The following is a 14,848-nucleotide window of genomic DNA, read 5'->3' on the forward strand; positions in this document are numbered from 1 at the left end:
ACTGTAAGCTTGTTGGACTTACTCAATGGTATCCTTTATCTTAAAGGGATACTCAAACTGGGGCCACTCACTTAGGTGTTGCTGAGGAAAAGTCAATGTATTCTTTTTCCAGACCTTGGATGAGACTGCAACCAAGCTTATCGACAATGACCACTATGACTCTGAGAACATTGCTACTATTCGTGATGGGGTATGCCCAAGGCCCAGAGCCTTTGTCTGTCTGTCCTTCTCTGATGCTTCAATGAAACGGTGACAAAAAGAAACTTAGGGGAGGAAAAGGTTTATTTGGTTTTCAAGTTAAAATACACTGGAAAGGGAAGCCAAGGTAGGAACCTGGAGGCAGGAACAGAAGCAGAGATCATTGGAGAATGCTTCTTACTCACTTACTCTTTATGGCTTGCTCAGCCTGCTTATTTACAACACTAAAGATCACTTGACCAAGGGTGGCCCTGCCCATAATAGGCACATGAATTATTAATCAAGAAAATGTCTTTACAAATATGTCCACAGGGTCAGTCTTATAGATCTTATAGAGGTAATTCCTAAAGTTTGAACTTCCCAGATGGCTCTAATAACTCTAGTTTGTACAAACTGACCAAAACTAGCAATATTTTGCTTGGGCACTGGGATCCAGAAAAGCTTTGGGGGAAAGATAGTCAGGGTGGGCAATAATCTCACATTTCTATGTATGCTTTTGTTGACTGTGAGCTTGTTCACAGATTAAAGGGTGTGTGTGTGTGTGTGTGTGTGTGTGCTTTTCAGCTGCTGGCCAGGCGAGACGCTCTGCGTGAAAGGGCTGCCACTCGACGAAAATTGCTGGTAGATTCCCTGCTTCTCCAACAACTGTACCAAGACTCGGATGACCTAAAGACCTGGATCAATAAGAAGAAAAAGTTGGCTGATGATGAAGATTACAAGGTAGGGAGATTTGTTCAACCTTGTTTATACATACTGACAGTTTGTTTCATAGACTGTAGGTTAGAGCCAAAGGCAACTGACTTTTCATTTACAAATGAAAAACAGAGCTTGAAAAAAAGTGATGGCTCCCTGGAAATGTACACTTATGGTGTGGGAGGTCCTTCTGTCTATGTGTTGGGTTTTTTTTTTTTGGTTAATGGATAAAGAACCTGTTTTGGGCCTATAGCAGAGCTATAGGGGGACAGAGCTAGGTAGAGGAAAACTAAACAGAATTCTGGGAGAAAGAAGGGTGATCAGAGAGACACACCATGTAGCCCCGCTGGAGACAGATGCTGGAACTTTAGCCGGTAATCCACAGCCATATGGCTATACGCAGATTAATAGAAATGAGTAGAATTAATATGTAAGAGTTAGCCAATATGAAGCTAGAGCTAATGGGCTAAGCAGTGATTTAATTAATACAGTTTCCATGTGATTATTTTGGGGGTCTGGGTGGCCAGGAAATGAACAAGCGACCAAACAGCCTCCTTCAACACACTTAGATAAAATCCAAAGGTCAGGATTCTGGTTTTTCTCATACCATATTTCTTTCTCTTTTCTCAACTGGACCTCCTTCTAGTGTCCTTAACAGGATGAGGGACAGGGATGCTCCTTACTTCGATGCTCATAGTTCCTCTAGTATACCTTCTGCTTCTCTCCACACCTCTCTCATTTGTAATAATTTAAGACAAAGTCAGCTCAGAAGTAACTTAAGCATTTAAGTAATGTAGACTTATGACCTCAGCTCTGTGACTAGAAGGAACAAATCCCTTATTGCACGAATGAAGAAGACATCTTCTGAACTGGAATGTGTCCAAAGATAGCTAGTTATTTAGTGCATCTTACCACAAAGATTGAAAGCATTTGGACTCTCAAGTGCAACCTAGGCTTGAAATTTTGACCTGTAGTCTTAGTTTCTGTGACTGTAAAAGTTGCTGGGGAATGTTTGGGCTGCTGATTCCTCTTCCTTAGGGTTGTGCCATGCATGATTTCACTCACATATGTATTAATATAAGCTATTAAATAACTTTTTTGAATTTGTTCTTCAAAAATTCATAGATAGATAAAATGCATTTTCCTTATTTTATTATTATAACCTCCACCCTCCCTTATCTTTCTCCCACCACTATTAGTCCACCTCTTTCCCCTATCAACTCCTTTTCTACATTTGTAAAATTTTTTGTTGTTGTTTTGTGTTTGTGAGTTTGGTTTGAGGTTTATGTTCCTTAGATGTGTATGTGTGTGTGTGTACATGTATGTGCACATGCACACACATGCAGACATGTGCCACTGAGTTTATTAACCTGGATCATCTGTGTGAACATGGATTTGGAACTATGTATTCATTGGAGACTAGTGAACTCTTCACTAGATGAACTACTGAAGACAATAAATAATCTTCCCCTAGGACCCATCAGTATCCAATAGTTAAGCAGTGGAGGGTAAGGCCCCATATGTTCCTGCTGATCTGCGACTGCTTGTTGATTGGCTCTGTTTAATGCAGCCCCATTACAATCTGTCACACTTTCTGTCAGATCATGGCTGCATTGGTTGTGTCATGCCCAGCATTTCACAGCCCCTCTCCCTATCCTTCAGTTCATATATTCTTTCTACATTCTCTTTTGAGATGGTCCCTGAGCCTTATAGGCAGTTTAGGGCAAAGCTCTCAAAATTTCTTTGTTATCCACATCTTCAGTAACTATCTATATCTACATTTACCATCATTTATTGCATGGATATGCTTCTCTGATTAAGGCTGGAAGTAACATTTGTCTACAGGTATAAACATAAGTATATATAGATATATGTATGTTTAATGTATATTTATGTCAAGACAGTTTGACACCATAGCAATTTACAAGAATACTAAATATACACCTAGGGACTGAGACTCCGTCTGCCACGAGCTTTTGATTAGATTTACAGCACCAAAAGTGAGTTCCTTTTGGGAGAACAATCTTCAGGTCTAAACAGAGAGTAGTTGTTTACCCCTACAACAGTCCTCCCTCTAGTTAACTATTAGGAACATTTATCTTGCAGGTTAGTGTTATTTGTAGTGGGATTCATAGCTGAGTAAGACTGTTGATGCCTTCTCTCTATTAGTCTGATTGGTACCTTCTGGTGCAGTGAAAGATGGTGAACATGGAGAGAATCTTCCAGTTCAGTTCCACCTTGATTTTTATAGCATCTCATCATCTAGTTCTGGTTTTCCTAAAACTGTCTGTCCCTCCTTCCTCAAGCAATGATATCCTTGATTTTCTTGTCTTTTCTCAGGATGTGCAGAACTTGAAGAGCCGGGTTCAGAAGCAATTGGATTTTGAAGAGGAACTGGCTGCTAATAGGATTATGCTCAACAACCTGGAGAAAACTGGCCAGGAGATGATTGAGAATGGTCACTACGCCTCTGATGCAGTGGCTGCTCGCATGAATGAGGTTGCCAACCTCTGGAAGGAGTTGTTGGAGGCAACAGAACAAAAAGGTTAGAAACAAAGGTTTGGATAAAAGATAATTAAATTCTTAAATTATAAAATCTACTAATTCTATGTTTACCTTGTTGTTTGGTGAACTGTTTGAAATAGGACCCTAGCCATTTGCTTCCCTGTGTCATGTGATCATCAACATTTAAAATCTAGTCTAAATATATCACATTATATATTTAATTTTTTAAATGCTTCCTTTATTTAAATTGGAGTTTTGTTGTCATTGAAACTTCTTTTTTTCGTTCAATTTTCTCCTAGATTTTTTCTTACATAAATGTTGAAATATTGAAAGCCATGAATTCAGTTTTGGCTTTGTATCTAACCCTAGTATACTAGAGTTATTTTTAACATATGTTGATTATATAAACTAGACTATAAATGGGTCATAATATAAAATGTTAAAATGGACATTAAGAGTCTAGAAATGAAAAGATTATTGGTATCACACCCAATGGTTCTATATATTTTGTTCTTATAGAGTTTGATAAAATGCTTCTTTTTTGCCTATGAAAACTGATCAGACCCTATTATAAGTTTTCAAATACATATCTCTCACCTATTTTTATCTTGCCTCTTACATTTGGAAATTAAGCTTTTGTCTGTTAGTAACTTTTACAAGTGATGTTTTTTCTGTTGGTATGTTATTGGTACTTTTTGACTCTCATCAGAAGACAAGATTTTGACCTGGGTACAAAAAAGGGTATAGAAGAAGTCATATTGATTTGGGGGGATGTCATCCTGATTAAGGGAAAAATATAATCTTCCTTAATAATAAGCTGTCATGGCTACTTCTCACAATGGAAGACATAATAATTGCTTTGAAGAATAATAATGCAGATAGCTACAAGGTAATAGAATAAAGAATTGGCCAAACATAATGGGAATCATCAAGGTATTCTAGAAAATAAAATGATGAATCATGGCGTGCGATGAAAGACATTCACCAATTACAAGGCCAGCCATACTACAAACAACCTCAGAATTTCACACATACCAGCTCCATGACTGAGCAAATATGATGTCTGAATTTAAATCTCATCCAAAGAAGGGTCTGTACACTGTTTACCAAATGGCACTTGAAAATATTCAAAAGAGTTGACAACTAGCAAGTAGAACTACATTCACCAGAGACTGTAACATCATTTGTGCTTTGTTAGCAAGTCTGTATTTAAAACCAGATACCACCAGAATTCCAACATATGATGGCTTCTTCTATAGTGCAATGTGAGATGGTTCTCTTATTTTTCTCTTTGGAATATCCAAATATATTCCTCCTTAAGCTGAGGGATGGGTATTACATTGTGCAGAGAAAAAGCCTTAGTTTTCTGTGTCTTCCGCCCGATGCCCTCCCCTAGGGACCGAGCTGTATGAAGCTAACCAGCTGCTGCAGTTTGATAACAATGCAGAAGACTTGAAGAACTGGCTAGAGGACATGGAGTGGCAGGTTACCTCTGAGGATTATGGGAAAGGCCTGGCAGATGTGCAGAATCTCCTGAGGAAACACAGCCTTCTTGAGTCAGCTGTGACTGCTCGTCAGGTTCGTTTTTGTAGAAAACCGAATATATACTCAGCAGATATTTATAATCTGTAATTATTATTATTCCTATTAAGTGATCAGGAAACCAAAGGATATTTTTCAAAAATTTAATTGGCAAACTGCCTCTCCCCAGTACCTCTCAAGTCCTCTCATTCTTCTGAGCAAGTCATACTGGAAACTGATGACCACTGTAAACAATTATTAACTCTTCTAAATATCACACCACCCTCTCAGTCTAGAATCCTAGGATGTTTTAGACAGCCTTGACATCTACTTTGCATTTACTCAATGTAGCTAATCTCACATTACTCTGTATCAATACTATTGCGTATAACTAAGAGCTTCCTATTCTGATATTCTGCATCCAAGCAATTTTACCAGTCCTTTTAAAAATTATCACGGGGATATTCAGCACATGGAAATCTCATCTAATTCTTAACAAATTCTATAATTTCCTAACACACATTGTTTTCTCCATCAGAATCAAGTGGATACCCTCACAGACATGGCTGCACATTTTGAAGAAATAGGTCATCCTGACTCTGGGAACATACGTGCAAGGCAGGAGTCCTTGGTGACCCGCTTTGAAGCTCTGAAAGAGCCGCTGGCCACCAGGAAAAAGAAACTCATAGACCTACTCAAGTTACAGCAGATTTGCAGGGACTCAGAAGATGAGGAGGCCTGGATCCAGGAGACGGAGCCCTCAGCAGCTTCCACCCAACTCGGTCAGTTCTGCATCATCAGACTGAGCAGGGAGGAAAGGACCATGGTCTTCAGGTTGAGAAAACAAGATGCAACAGTGAGGGGATAGAAGGTTCCTCTTGGTTCTTTCACACCAAACTTGTGAATTTTTACTGGCCTCCAGCAAGCTTTAATACTTAAAAATTGTGTCAACAAATTTGCCTTATAAGATAGCTATGAACCATGACATGAATTCAGTCCTCTAGGAAGATCTGGGGTGCTTAGCTTTCTAAAGAATGAGCTAAAAATTATTTGTTGATACTTCTTTTCTGAGAAGTACTGATTAATGCTTGAAGTAGTGAATGTATTTGTCTGGGTTATTGGTGATCCTTTAAGAACTATGTGACCTACCACAAAGACTCAAAAGTGAAATATAGCTGTACAATTGTTTTATACTTTAGAACTTATTAATTCATAAGTGTAACTTCCAGGATAGTTGCCTTGATGTACAAGAAAAAGCACACACAAATATTACACAACTTTATCAGATGTTCTGGGAGCTTCAGTGAAAGGTCATAGAGATATTTGTCTACAAAACCTTCAGAAATACCATGGAGAGTTCTGGAGAGTAGCTTAGTGCCAACTACAGGAAAGAGAGTCTGGAAATTAGAGGGTTTAAGCATGTTGAGTATGCAGGGATGGTAGAGATGGATTAAATTCTCAGTGGTCATATTTGTGTGATATTACTACTGGGCAACAGATAAAACATGTATTATGAGTAAGATCCATTCACAAGGACAATATTAAACCTTGAATTATTTTTCTCTGTAGGCAAGGATTTGGTTGCAGCCAAGAATCTTCTGAACAGACATGAAGTCATCTTGGCAGACATTTCTAGCCATGAGCCACGCATTCGAAAGATAACAGAGAGGGGGGACCAAATGGTAGAGGAAGGTACGTGTGACACTGACTGATTTGCCCAAACTCCACTATGACTAACTTTGGAAAGAAGTTTAGATAATCTTAGAACCTAAAGTGAGTTTAAAACTAGATGACATCACTTTCCCATTTAATGAAGAAATTCCTTTTGAGTGTTTCTGACAAAGCAGTATACATTGTGTTTTTTATAATCCTGCTGTAGCAGAAGATGTTCAAACACATTATTAAATCTTCACTACTGTAAATTCAAAATTATTAAAATAAATCAAGTTTAGTCTAATTATCAATGCGCTTCTTTGGAGAAGATATAGAATTCAAATCTAAGTTCCAAAGTCTTATAAAAACACAAAACTCGTCCCTATGTAAGAGTTTACAAATATCTAAAAGCCTTGCTTCTCAAGGACACATTATATGAATATAGTAGAAAGGTCATTCCTTTAAATTTCTCCTTTTATGAAACTTTACTATTTGCGTGCTTATTGTCCATACATAGAAAGCTATTCTCTCTAAATAAGATGTTAGAGTTGAGAATCATATGCCAGGTATGGACAAGCAATCCAGGTTACACTAAAATATTTTCCCTCTGTTAACTAATCAATTATTAGTATCTAGTTTTAAAAAGTTTAGGTTGAATTAAATTTTGCTGAAAATTTTCAATTGTGAACTAAGTTATGCAAACCAATGAAATTTATTTTCCTTTTTTGTTTTTTAATCATTTGTTTGTTTTTTAATTGTATCTTTCCATAAATGGTAAATTTTTGTTTCTCTAATTGTCTGACTACAGGTGTTGATATTTTTGTTTCTTATTATAAGGTCATCAATTTTGTTTTATAATGTTTTGAAAGCTTACTAGTCTATGCAAATATAGCTGAGGTATTTGTCCTTTTGATCAATTGTTGTTTCTACAAAATGAAATATCCATCTTTGTTCCCAGAAATATTCCTTTTTCTGAAATCTATTCATGTTTTTAATGTAATCATTTGGTTTGTCTTTTGATTAGTTTTTACCTCAAAATTTCATGTTTACCTTCTTACGTGGGAACTACTGGTAAATATAATATATATGGCAGCTTATTAGGGGTACTACACATTTTTTTTAAGTTTTTATAGATATTCTGAGAGCAAAGCACAGGGAGCTATTATTCTAGGGTTTAAAATACGTATTTTAATTCATGACATTAACCTCAGATAGTATAGCATTTCATTTGTAATGAAACATCCTTTAGTGCGTTCTTCCATTTCTTTCTTTTTCCTGCTATTATGCATTTTAATTTTGTTACATCATAAATCTTTCAATGTTTTAACATCAGTTTTACTTTAGATTTCAATTATCTTTGAATAACATTGAGAAATAAGAACATTCTCTCTATATATTTACCGCTTCTGCTGTTCTTTGTTCCTTTGTGGTTGGGATTACTATCTGTACTGCTTTCTTCCTACTTGATGAGCTTCCTCTGTCGGTTCTTGCAGCTAGCCATAAATCCCTTTGCTTCTGTTCATATGACTGTCTTAATTTATTTTACATTCATTTTTTCAAGTGTATTTTCATTACATGTCAAAGTAGCTTCCTTAAAGATGCAAGTATGCTACCCACAGATTCACAGTTTCTGATTTGAAATCTGATCTTGTTCACTGTCTGCCATGAATCTTCTTTTCCAAGCTCCTTAAACTTTCCTCTTTATCACTCATACTTGTTTCTTCAGTTTGATAGTCATAGCACTTCTTGGGTCTTCATTGTGATTCCTCTGACCGATTGTATTATTGGACTATTTCAGAGATAATCTAGTACTACAATACTGTTCTAATGACCCTACTTTGTGTTTATCCTTTCTGTTTATCAGGTCCTAGTTTTAACTATCTGCAGATTTAGATGAGTCCTAAGGATGGTGTTATGGCTGCCTTTGAATCATTTTTCATCATCTCTTTGCATGTGTACAAATAAGGCATCAATCCAACATCCAAATGGACCTGAATGTCTTTGAAGCCACGACTCTGTGAAGACCTTATCTCTTGTGTTCTCTTTCTCACATATTCTTGAATTTTCCATTCTCTATCTCAACAACTCAGGTTTAGCTTAGATTAGTGTCCTAGCAAAGAATCTCCAAATGATTCAGGGTATAAGCTATATCCTTAGGGCATGTCTCAGCTTTTTCCTTTTCTTTAATTAATGCTCTAAAAATCATTATACTTCCCATATTGACCTGTTTTCTACTTTTAAAGGAGAGTGGAGATCTGCTAGTCCTTCTGCTGAATCTAGAGAAGAAATGGTTTTCACCCTGAGTCTTACAGCACTTGCGGGTGTTTTGTTTTTGTGTCTGTATTTGTCAGCTCATACCTACTCACTCCCCATCACATACATACATCGATACCCCACCTATAAGACATCCCAGCTCCCAGAAATTCTATTGTAATCCTGACTAAATTCAGCATCATCTTGCCTATTTTCTTTTCTCCAAGGTTTGATGAGGATTAGAACATGACAGCTATGAACGAGGGTCATACTCACTATATCTGTACCTATTCCATAGGACACTTTGCTGCAGAAGACATAGCATCTAGGGTTGAGAGCTTGAACAAAAATATGGAGTCTCTCCGTGCACGAGCTGTTAGACGGGAGAATGATCTCAAGGCCAATGTCCAGCTCCAACAGTACCTGGCGGATCTGCATGAAGCAGAAGCATGGATTAAGGAGAAAGAACCAATCGTAGACAACAAAAACTATGGAGCTGATGAAGAAGCAGCTGGGGTAAGAAGGGGTGGAATGGCCATGGTTTAGTGAAAGCTCATCAAATTCCATCAAATGCTAGATTATCTGATGTTTCAACAGTGATTATTTTCCCTTTGCCTTGATTTGCTGTGATATACCCAAAGTTAGCAAAGATACCAAAAGAACATCACATTTTTCCCTAATGTCATAGAAATTTATAGATCCTATAAAGAGTACCTAAATCCAAAGTCTGTGATCAAAGACCTACACCTGTCTTGGTCCTATTCTGAACTTTTCAAAGTTACCCTGAACTTCTGTAAGTTAACTATTCCTTTAAAATGGAAATATGAATTTCTTTATTGAAATGAATTCAGACAGACAAGTTGGGATAGGAAGAATCTAAAGGATCATAAATTACTTTCTGCCCATCTTACATCCACCACTATGATTTGTTCAGTGCCATAAAGAAAGCGTTTATAGACTTCATTAGCCTTAGGACAGTGTGTGTTTTAAGTTTTTCTGATATGAGTCCTGCAAAGTAACATTACCCATATATTATTGTCCACAGTTGCACCCTGTCACCATTGTGATATGTCTTGGTTAAAAAGTGTGTAAGTCTTAGTTAATTTTGACTTGATCAAATACATTGAAATTGTTATTCATTTGTTTGCTGAAATTTCCTTGAGTCTTGCAAATGCTATATGAAAAGGAGTTTTCTAGTATAGAAGTAAGTGACTTAACCCAATCACATAATCCATTAACAAATAATAGTAGTGGAAGCACCTCCCTGGCAATCTTGCTGTTTCTCTGATATTTGCTCTAATTATTTTTCCATCAATAAATGCAGGCCCTTCTCAAGAAGCATGAGGCCTTCCTGGTGGATCTCAATGCATTTGGCAACAGCATAACAGCTCTGAGGGATCAGGCAGAAGCCTGCCAGGTAAGAAGTGCTGGGTTCTGATGGTAGCCACCTCCCTCACTGTAGATGGAAAGGAATTCTCTTCTAACTATAGATGTAAAGGAGTTCTCTTTTCACTATAGATGTAAAGAAATTTTCTTACTATATATGTAAAGGAATTCTCTTCTTACTATAGAGTAAAGCAATTCTCTTCTTACTACGATGAAAAGTAATTCTCTTGCTTACTCCTCTTTTATTTTTTTCCCTTTCAACAAGTCAGGAAAGAATAGCAAAGAAAATACTAATTCTAAACTCTGTGTAGCTTCTCTAAAGATATATGCCAAAAGAACTTTTCAGTAACTATGAAGTTTGGTCAGTATACATCTTGACTTTTTCTTTCACTCCTTTTGATCTCCTTTATCCATGCCTTTCATTTGCATCCTCTTAATTCCTTGCTTTGTGACTTAACATTTATTTGAACGTCAAGAGTTATTAAATATAAAGATGCAGGTTTTGATTAAAATAATCATATTAGAAAATTAGTTTGTTAAGGGGTATTTTTAAAGCCTATGTAATACATGCCTAAGCAGAAAATGAAAATGGGACCACAGTAGAAAAGAACCTCTGTTCACATGGAATGTAAGTGCCAGGAAAAGAATATTTTTTTATAATCAAGATATGGAAAGGCTATTTTATAGCCTATAATCCATGAGAATTGATGCTCAATGACACAGGCCATTCAAATATATGTGAGAAATGGGATGAAAGAGGTGATCAAAAGTCATAAGCTTGGAATTAACTAAGTAATAAAAACAGCTTGCTGTGTACAAGGAAAAGAGAAATATATATTCCATATATACATGGATATAAAATTATTCTAAGGAGAGATTGAGAGTTCGCACGCTCAGAGCATGGCAAGTCAACATAGGTTTACAGCACTCCTGCTTGCCCCTGTACCTGGCTATACCCAGTGGGTGCCTGGATATAGACAGATAGATTTGTCATATATCATGAGGAAATGCAACAGGTAAAGGGCAATAAGTCAAAGAATCTATAACAGGAGATTCGCCTTTAACATCAACCCGCAGGGAACGTGCTCAGGAGACAACAACACTGAACAGAATTTAAAACAGAATATGTATCCTGGAACAGAGTGATCTCTGTAAAGATAGAGACATTTTAATAATATGCTATGCTTATATTCACAGTTTTTAAAATTCTGTCAGTTTCTCTATGCTGCAGGTTGTAAATGTCTAAAGTAAAAATTTCACAATTCCTTAACAAAACGAATGCAAGACCAAGCAGGTGGGGAAACCTGTTAGTGAAGATTAAGGGAAAGTAGGAAGTGAGGAGGGTTTGTCTTGTTCTCAGGCTTCTGATATGTAGTCCTTTTGAATCTGCACAGAGAAGTACATTGTCCCTCCCACTAAAGAACAGTTGTACATTGCTGTTCCCACTAAAGAACAGTATATTGCTCCTCCCAATAACAACAGTAGTATATTCCCCTCCCATCAAAGAGCAGGCATTTATTGCCCCTCCAACTAAGGAACAGTGCTTCTGACAGCATGCCTACGTACTGGTGATTTGTGTTCGTGTTTTCCAACCTTCCAGTTTTCTGATAGGTGCTTCAGTGGCGCAGCATCCCCGAGGATCACCAATGTCAGATTGAGCAGCCACATCAGAACTCCAGCTACCCTCTCGTGGGGAAGGCTGGGAACTGCCCACTACTGGTGAGCTGTACAGGGAAAGACTTCGAGTGTGTAACTGATGTCTGGTTTGTTTGTTTACTCCAGGAACTGCAGGCAGCACCAGTGGATGAGGCTGGTCGAGAAGCTAGAGTCATAGCTCTATATGACTTCGAAGCCCGAAGCCGTAGAGAGGTCAGCATGAAGAAGAATGATGTCTTAACTCTGCTCAGTTCCATCAACAAGGTGATTTTTTGTTTTAACTTTTTACCATCTGCAACGTGGCTATGGTTCTTCTGTAGCTCTCTCCTAATTCCACCAGATAGGCGGGGTTTTGTTTGTTTGTTTGTTTGGTGGGTTTTGTGGTTTTGTTTGTTTGGCCTTTTGCCTTTTGGTTTTTAAAGACAAGTTTTCTCTTATAACCTTGGTTGTTCTAGAACTTGCTCTGTAGACCAGGCTGTCCTCCTAGGCACAAAGATCCATCTCTGCCTCCGCCTCCTAAGGGCTGGTATTAAAGGCATGTGCCACCAGCACATGGCTCAGATAGGTATTTTAATGCCTAACATTTAATCCTTTTTCTCTTAATAATTTATTAAGTAGTATTTTTCTTAAAGTACTGTTCAAGAACAGAGAGATGATTAGATAGATAGATAGATAGATAGATAGATAGATAGATAGATAGATAGATAGATAGATATTAGATATACCATTGGAAATTTTTAAATTATAATCTTAATTTTAGCATTAATGAAACAATGAATCAAAAAAACTTAGGGAGTTAACCTAAAGATCTATAAGGGTTAAGCAACCTTATGTTGTAGGAGCCCACTTATTTGTCCCCGGCTGCTCAGTCCCAAAATAATCACTCAAAAACTGTATTAATTAAATCACTGCTCGGCCCCTTAGTTCTAGCTTCTTATTGGCTAACTCTTACATCTTAGTTTAACCCATATCTATTAATCTGTGTATCTCCATGAGGCTGTGTCTTAACAAGTAAAGTTCCAGTGTCTGTCTCCGACAGGGCTACATGGCCTCTCTCTGACTCTGCCCTTCTTTCTCCCAGCATTCAGTTTAGTTTTCCCCACCTACCTCTGTTCTACCCTATCAGGCCAAGCCAGTTCCTTTATTAACCAATGGTATTTACAGCATACAGAGGGGAATCCCACATCAACCTTATGTTATTATTGCACTTGCAGAACTAAGTTAATCTTTTCTTTCCATATCCTTGTTCATTCCTCTTCTTGACAGGATTTCTATTTGATAAAACAACATCTTTAGGGTTGGGAGAAGCCCCGATAAAAGATGATGTGCACCTTAGTCCCAGGCACCTGTAGAGATGAGACAGAAGACTCACTCAGACACAAACATTTGAGGTCAGCCTGAGCAACAAAGAGATACACCATGTTTAAAGAGGAAGAAGAAAGAAAGAAACAAAGGAAGAAAGAAAGGAAGGAAAGAAGGAGAAAGAAAGATAAAGAAAGGAAGGAGAAAGATGGAAGGAAGGAAAGAGAAAGAAAGAAATTTATCTTTAATTAACTTGAATTCTTATATGCATATAAAGTCAGTGCTAAAACAATGAATGGAATTTTACAGTATGTGTCTCTTATAAAAATATTCAACATGTAACTATTCTCCTAAAGATCTTTATAAGAAAAGCAGAACTTTTATTTTTGTTACTATTATCGAAAATAAATAAACGTTTTAGAGAGACAAGCTATTTTCATATCAGAAACTCTAAGTAAATTCCACTTCCTCTTTGCCTGGGTCACAGTTCAGAGAATTTTTCTAAGAAACGAGATTTCAGAGTGGTTAGTGCGCAAGCACTTGAAGAACTTGTATTAATTAATTTCGGTGAAATTGCTATATTTTAGTGCCTTAGAAGTGGGATGTGAGGAATCAGCTCCTATGCACTGCTATCAAACTTAGAGACCACCACCCCAGGATGGCCCGATTCCTGAGGTGCAGAGCGGCCCAGCCCTGGCTTTTGCAAGCCAGGCCCATCTGACATCAGATATTAGATTTGTTAAGTTCAGGAGCAAACCTTCAAATTCCTGCAACTCCTCCTCAACCCTTTCTATAATGCATGGAAATTATGTGCCATCTATGAGTGATATTTAGCCCTTAACAGCCAGCTGATCCTGTTCCTGGGGATGTGGTGGGAGTTGAAGCCTCTATGGTTTGTGACTTTGGAAGGATTAAGAAAGGAGTGTGAATCTTTCCTCCCTTTAGGACTGGTGGAAGGTTGAAGCTGATGATCACCAGGGCTTTGTGCCAGCGGTCTACGTCAGAAAACTGGCCCACGATGAACTACCAGGGTTCCCGCAGCAGCGACGAGAAGAGCCAATCAACATCCCCCAGCTCCAGCAGCAGATAGAGGACCAGTAAGTTTGTGGGATGGAGGCTTTCATGGAGGCTGACAAATATTCCCTGCTTTTCTCTCGCGGTCCTGCCGCTTTCAGTTTAGAGATGTAAATTCACACTTTAGTTTGTATATGAAGAAAGGAAACCCCAGGAGCATTGTCTCAGTGTCAGTCCTAATGAAGCCATTTTCTGACTCCTCTGCCAGCTTCCTTTTAAGTCTCCAGACATCCATAAGAATCTTGTATACTCCCATATCTATCTAGCTGGAATGTAAACTTCTCTCTTCTATAACAAGAAAGTGATGGCAAAAGACATTTTCCTCATCCATTGATATTTTAAAGATACACAATTAAAATATAATTACACAGTTTCTTTCTCTTTCCCCTCTACCTCTCGCATATCTCCTCCCTCTAACTTCTCTATGTCCTCCTATTCTTCCCTCAAATTGATGGCCTCTCTTTCTTTGATTATTGATATATAGATGATAGGTAGATGTGAAAACATGTAAGTAAAACCTGCTGCATATATTTTTGCTGTGTGTGTGTGATTTCATGGCCAATCATTTTGGATTGAATAGCTGGTGAGGAGGCTTTTCCCTGGAAGA

The 14,848-nt window shown here is 37.7% G+C and overlaps 1 protein-coding gene across 1 annotated transcript in view; it reads left to right on the forward strand.

Annotated features, from left to right (window-relative positions):
• The window catches only part of Spta1 (spectrin alpha, erythrocytic 1), a 77,019-nt gene that overhangs the window by 26,420 nt on the left and 35,751 nt on the right, over nt 1-14,848 (forward strand). The window contains exons 14-23 of the mRNA XM_050142801.1: nt 113-190; nt 763-918; nt 3,232-3,436; nt 4,793-4,974; nt 5,456-5,699; nt 6,487-6,609; nt 9,122-9,339; nt 10,148-10,240; nt 11,992-12,129; nt 14,113-14,264. Coding sequence (XP_049998758.1) covers nt 113-190; nt 763-918; nt 3,232-3,436; nt 4,793-4,974; nt 5,456-5,699; nt 6,487-6,609; nt 9,122-9,339; nt 10,148-10,240; nt 11,992-12,129; nt 14,113-14,264 — 1,589 coding nt within the window. The remainder of the gene's footprint in view (nt 1-112; nt 191-762; nt 919-3,231; nt 3,437-4,792; nt 4,975-5,455; nt 5,700-6,486; nt 6,610-9,121; nt 9,340-10,147; nt 10,241-11,991; nt 12,130-14,112; nt 14,265-14,848) is intronic.

Source organism: Alexandromys fortis, unplaced genomic scaffold (genome assembly GCF_014885135.2).
Source record: "Alexandromys fortis isolate MF-2015 unplaced genomic scaffold, M_Fortis_MF-2015_v1.1 scaffold_51, whole genome shotgun sequence".
Taxonomy (NCBI): Eukaryota; Metazoa; Chordata; class Mammalia; order Rodentia; family Cricetidae; genus Alexandromys; species Alexandromys fortis.